Source organism: Melanotaenia boesemani, chromosome 17 (genome assembly GCF_017639745.1).
Source record: "Melanotaenia boesemani isolate fMelBoe1 chromosome 17, fMelBoe1.pri, whole genome shotgun sequence".
Classification (NCBI taxonomy): domain Eukaryota; kingdom Metazoa; phylum Chordata; class Actinopteri; order Atheriniformes; family Melanotaeniidae; genus Melanotaenia; species Melanotaenia boesemani.
Genome location: NC_055698.1, coordinates 16868567 through 16874322, shown reverse-complemented (window position 1 = coordinate 16874322; position 5756 = coordinate 16868567). Strand labels below are relative to the sequence as shown.

The 5756-nt window shown below is 35.1% G+C and overlaps 1 protein-coding gene across 1 annotated transcript; it reads left to right on the top strand.

Moving 5' to 3' along the window:
* The first annotated feature begins 183 nt into the window (after window positions 1-183).
* On the top strand, window positions 184-5273 carry vps28 (VPS28 subunit of ESCRT-I). Its single transcript, XM_042012618.1, has 10 exons — window positions 184-225; window positions 1542-1605; window positions 1722-1750; window positions 1974-2011; window positions 2114-2203; window positions 2281-2386; window positions 2489-2590; window positions 2944-2997; window positions 3163-3254; window positions 3555-5273. Exons 2-10 carry the CDS (start codon window positions 1566-1568, stop codon window positions 3673-3675), a joined length of 672 nt encoding a protein of 223 aa, XP_041868552.1. The 5' UTR covers window positions 184-225; window positions 1542-1565; the 3' UTR covers window positions 3676-5273.
* Window positions 5274-5756: the final 483 nt, after the last annotated feature.

The window sequence follows — 5756 nt, the reverse complement described above, 5'->3', positions numbered from 1 at the left end:
GACTCAAAAACTGTACTTTAATATAATATATAAGCCTAATTTTGCCTGGAAATATCTCCAACTGCTTCTGGTTATTTGGCCATTTTATTAAGGTTGAAATCGTAGAAACTGAATTTCAACTAAAGATATTTTAGTGAGGCAGAACGGACAGCTAAAATATTGACGTATTTTTGGTCTTCGTAGAAGGGCGTGTTTACATCAACGTCACAGCAGTTTGCCGAAAGGGTAAGTAAAGTGTATTTAATTTCGTTTGTTGAACTTGTTATTGAAATACAGCTCATATTTTGTCGTTTACCAACCTATTATTATAACAACCATTCGTTGCACACTGTCTAATCTTTATAAATAACCACTTGTAGTGCTATTTTATAAAATATCAATAGAGGAAGTACTGTCGAGCTAGCCTCGACAGCTAACTACGGGCTAGTTAGTACGACAAAAAAGAAATACCCGAAGATTGACGCTGTTTAACATAAATTCTTGGTTTATTTGGAATTTTCACAAGTCAGTATTGGTGCTTAGTAAAGAAATCCTTAAAATTAAACGTGGCTGCATTGTAAGATTCTGTATTGCTTAACTAATGTGGCTGTAGTGTAGTCGTTCGGGCCAGGGTTTAGACTGCTGAACCAGTTTGTTGGTTTTTTACTTTAAAAGCACAGTATGTCATCAGTGTTCATTTGGTTTTGTTAGAACCTGTCGCACAGAGACGTTATATAAACTCACTAAAGATTTAATTTTTTTATTCAGTTGTAATAAACTATACGTCAGTTTATTCTAATTGCTGCTATAGTTAGTTACAAAAACAATCATATTTTGATTTCACTACATCTTCAACAGAGATTTTTATTAAGTATTGCACCCCCTTCCGCTCACCATCTTTTCCCTTTTCTTCTCCTTTTTTTTTCAATCAAAACATAATTCAGTCTAATCTTTTTAAAGCTGGCATATTTACATTTGTACTCTGTTACATATGAAATGCTGTTTAATCTTAAAACATTCAATTTTCATTTTAATAATAAATAATAGGGAAAGAATAACTCCATTCGAACAGCCTCTGTTTGCAAAGTTTCATGTTCTCCCCATGTACGCGTGGGTTCTCTCCGGGTACTCCGGCTATATGACATGCATGCTAGGTTAATTGGCCACACCAAATTCTACCTAGGAGTGAGTGTTTGTCTCTGTGTTGACAGTGAAATGGACTGTCCAGGGTGTAGCCAGCCTCTCGCCTGCTCTTTACATGATGATCTGTGTTTTGCTGTTATGTTGTTTATGGAATTATGTAATATATGGGAAACAAGAGTATTGGAAGTAAATCCCATAGCCCAAAAGAATTAATGTGTTTAATCCCATGCCTATACTCCTATAAATCAGACTTAAACTGTTTAGCGTAAGGAAAATTGCATTTAGGAAAATCACTTATGGACAACAACATAAAATATTTTTTGAATAAATTGTAGGAAATTTTATTCTCCCGTTGAAGTTGTGTTTTACAAACTGTTTGTTTACAATTGTGACACAAAACTATAACAAATCTTTTTCAGACCAAGTTCTTATACTTCAACATCATGTTCCATGGGATAGCAGGCACAGGAGGAGTAGGAGGAGGTAAGACATATAGATTATTCAAAGGTGCACAACCAATGTGTTCAAATTGTTTAAGCATTATCCTTTCAACAGAAAAATTCAAGTTTTATTTGACTAAATTAATTTCTTTTCCACAGCTCCAGCTAATAAACCAGAGTTATATGAGGTAAATACAACAAACACTAAAAGTTAATGTGTAAACGGTTTTTTGAAATAACTTAATTTTAAAGACATGCAAAAAATTTCATTATGGAAACATATTATTTTATGTTTCCAAATTGTCTCCAAGGTTTAGCTTCAGGAAATCATATATATTCTTTTTGTATAACAAAAAAAATGTCCATGCTTTAATAACCCTAAACTAATAAACCTATATAATTTCATTTCAGGAAGTGAAACTATACAAAAATGCAAGGGAACGAGAAAAGTATGTGTTAATATTTTGCCAGCTAGTATAATGTAGCTCTTTTTAAACCATGTGTTTATTATGTTGCCAGCATTGCAATAATTTATTTTTTTGTTTCTTTAGGTACGACAACATGGCAGAATTGTTTGCCGTCGTCAAGACCCTGCAGGCCTTAGAGAAAGCTTACATCAAAGACTGCGTAACACCTAATGAGTGAGTCACACGTGCTAAAACACCACTTTAACTTTAATTGAAGGGTTTTATTAATGTGGGGAAAATGTTGTTGTCAGGTACACTGCCTCCTGTTCCAGACTCTTGGTTCAGTATAAAGCTGCCTTCAAACAGGTACAGGGCTCAGATGTGGGATCCATCGATGACTTCTGCAGGAAATACAGAGTAAGTGCTCGTCTAGATTTTTTTTAAAAATCTATTCAGCTCTTGTAATTTGATAGTTTTTGTATTTGAAACTTTCTTGCTGTTGCCATTTTTTCCTCTTAGCTCGATTGCCCCCTCGCCATGGAGAGAATTAAGGAGGATCGTCCAATCACCATCAAGGATGACAAGGGCAACCTGAATCGCTGCATTGCAGATATAGTTTCTGTACGTCCTCTCTCTCCTCCATTTTATCAAATAATCAATTCAGTCAGTGCAAACAAGAGACTTCTAATGGCCATGTGCCAGAAAAAGTACATTTTTTTTTTCTTTGATAAAATTGTGTAGTGTGTTCAGCTCTGACTGCTGAGGTTTTACTTAATTTGATTTATCCTCTAGTCATACACTGTAAAATTTAAGTAGATATTGGCAGCTGTATCCCCTGACAACTTTAATCTCAAGTCGTAAAAGCAGCAGACAGACAATTAGGTATTGGCAGGGAATTAAATAGTTTGCCAGTGAAAGGTACTTGAGCTTAACATGTTAAAGATGGTCATTTTCTCTCACACTCTGGCCTTCAGCTCTTCATCACTGTGATGGACAAGCTGAGACTGGAGATCAGGGCAATGGATGAGGTAAGTTTAACAAAATACACTAGTAGTCAAAAGTTTTGAGACACTTTCCCTTAAACTTAACAGGAAAGTGTCTCCAAACTTTTGTCTATTGCTGTATACACAATGTTACCTGTAAGTCTTTGCCTTATTGTTCATTAGCTAACTCACATTCTTCAATTGCTCCAGATCCAACCAGACCTGAGAGAACTCATGGAGACCATGAACAGAATGAGCAACATGCCTCCAGACTCAGAGGCTAAGGACAAAGTCAGCCTCTGGTTAGTTACACTGGGCTACCAGTTTGCCTTGCTTTTTACTATTAAGTCTGACACCTTTTCAGTAAAGGATGCTCTATTATTGTCTGTAACTGTAGCCATTTTGGTAAATGGTGAAAGATAGATAGATAGAAAGATAGAATTTGCTTCAAAAGTAAAATGGACATAATATTCACGTTGCTATGACATACAGATTGTGGCTTTGCATGTCATATGTTCAGCTTTCTTTTCGTTTTCATCTGTAGGTATTAAAAGAAAGATGTTTGGAAGTTAGTACATTTTTCCATAATTGTTTTCCAACAGGTTGACCACCCTCAGCAGCATGTCAGCTTCAGATGAGCTGGATGATAATCAGGTTCGCCAGATGCTTTTTGATCTAGAGTCGGCCTACAACGCCTTCAACCGCTTCCTCCACTCCTCTTAGAGTCAAATCTTTGTGTGTATAACTCTGGCAATTCTGGCATTTTGTTAAGTTAAAAATAAACTGCGACTTTTTCCTGGTTGTTCTGGCAGGGAGTAGATTTATGGCCATACAGCTATACATCTCGCTTCTGTTTTTTTTTTTTTTTTTTTTTTTGTCATTGTGCATTAAGTTACTTTGTTTGTCAGTCAAGTTTTGAACAGTTCAAACTGCACTGGCTTTCATTCTCTTGTTTGTGGTACATGATGCTTCCTGCAGCCTTGCTCTATGGGTTTGTCCAATGCTGTAAGATTCTCTTCTGGCCTTTTTTTATATATATACCAACTCTTGTGTGAAAAATCTACTTGGCTCTTAATTCAGCCATGACAGTTTACTCCTAACTTTGTACTGTAACAGTAAAAATCAAATTTTATAGCTAGGTTTGGCAGAGCACAAACAAATAAGCATTTTAAGAAGAAGAGAGATTTGAAGAAGAGGTTGCAACAGCCAAAGTCTTTATATTACCCTAACCTCCTCCCTTCTGTTACCTGTGTCTGCTCTGTTTGTCATGCTTCATATCACTTAGGTTTTTACTCTAGAATCCTACAGCTGTGTAAATTTAGCAAATGGAAGAGTACAGCTAATCGTCTTTGCCAGTGTGCAGGTGAAACTAATTATTTGGTCTTCATGATAATTGGACTGCACATCCAGTTAATGATAATATGGAAGGAATGCTTTATGCTTATCACTTATTTTTCTTCTCCCTGTACTATAACATGTCTAATCCATATTTCCTTTAGAAATTAGGGTTTCACCATATTATAAGTTAGCAAGTATGAGGTGCACAAACTGACTCTTTGTTTTGCATTCTCAATATGCTTCGACCCCCAAATCCATTAGGGAAGACGTATTTATTAAAATTTATCATTGTAAATAATAGTGTTGATTTTTAAATAAAGGCATGTAACAACTTTTTAGAAATAAACTTTAAAAAATCTGCAAGCTAGTCTCTTGTATTGTGTTTGAGTAATATTTAGTTTTTTACGTTAAGAGGTTCATTGTGGGTATATTAATGTGACTATATTTGACAGTAAATTATGAGATGCTATTATCTTTATGAGAGCTTTATAACCTAGATACCAGCAGTTCTGTTAAGATTTAACTATCAGAAGGACTAACAATAGCTTAAATATGATGCTTAATTAACGGGTACAGTTACTGAAATATGGCATTGTTTTAACAAGTGAGCTGTTTCATTTAGTAATTTGGAAACAGAAACTCAAGGTTTAATATATATTTTCTATACTATTTTAAACATAAAAACTAAAGTAACTGCAAATCTCTGATATAATGCTTAACTGCTAAAAGTAAGTATCTTACTTTAGTTAAATCAAAAGTTGTACTAAGTTACAGGGGTGTGGCAATTTTCGGTGGTGGTGTCATAATAACTGGGAAATGTAAACCAATAAGCCTCCAAGACATCTTCTGATAAAGCATGTTCTTGGGTATGGATGTGTTAGAAATCCTCTCATTTATCCCACGGGGGAGCATGACACCATGGCTGAAATAAAGTCACAAGTGGGTGTACAGTCATGATTTGTAGTTGTCAATAAACGGATGATCTCTGACCAGCTTTTTCTTTTGTCATTCTTCCAATGCAACTGCTCCATCCACTTATCGCATCTGGTTTAGTATAAGTTAGAATTCTGCAATGCCATTTTAGCTGGGTGTCCAGATAATTTCTTTAAAATCTTTTACATAATCCAAAACAAATGGATAATGCCAAGAGAGATCACATTTCTCCTATATTAGCTTTTTATTATGTTTAAAGCCTTTCATTACTAAACTTTGACCTCTCTTAAAGATCTAATTGTTACCTACAACTCCCACACAATTTTTTGTTCTCAGCTTAATTCTGTTACAGGAATTGCCAAATCATGTGTGGGAACATAGCCTTTAGTTTTAAGACTTTGGAACCAGCTTATAGTTTAAGTATACAATACTAATGCTGTGTTTTTAAAGGCAACCTTTAAACTTGCCATTTTGAAAGAGCAACTTGAAAGAGCACCTGCCTCTTACAGCAAGTGATGCAAGAGGCAGGTGTG

Bases quoted from the DNA above. Each gene is read 5' to 3' on its own strand.
- vps28 (XM_042012618.1), top strand. From the start codon at position 1,566: ATGTTCCATGGGATAGCAGGCACAGGAGGAGTAGGAGGAG. The intron at 1,606-1,721 runs GTAAGACATATA...TCTTTTCCACAG, and splicing joins CACAGGAGGAGTAGGAGGAG to CTCCAGCTAATAAACCAGAG. The intron at 1,751-1,973 runs GTAAATACAACA...ATTTCATTTCAG, and splicing joins ATAAACCAGAGTTATATGAG to GAAGTGAAACTATACAAAAA.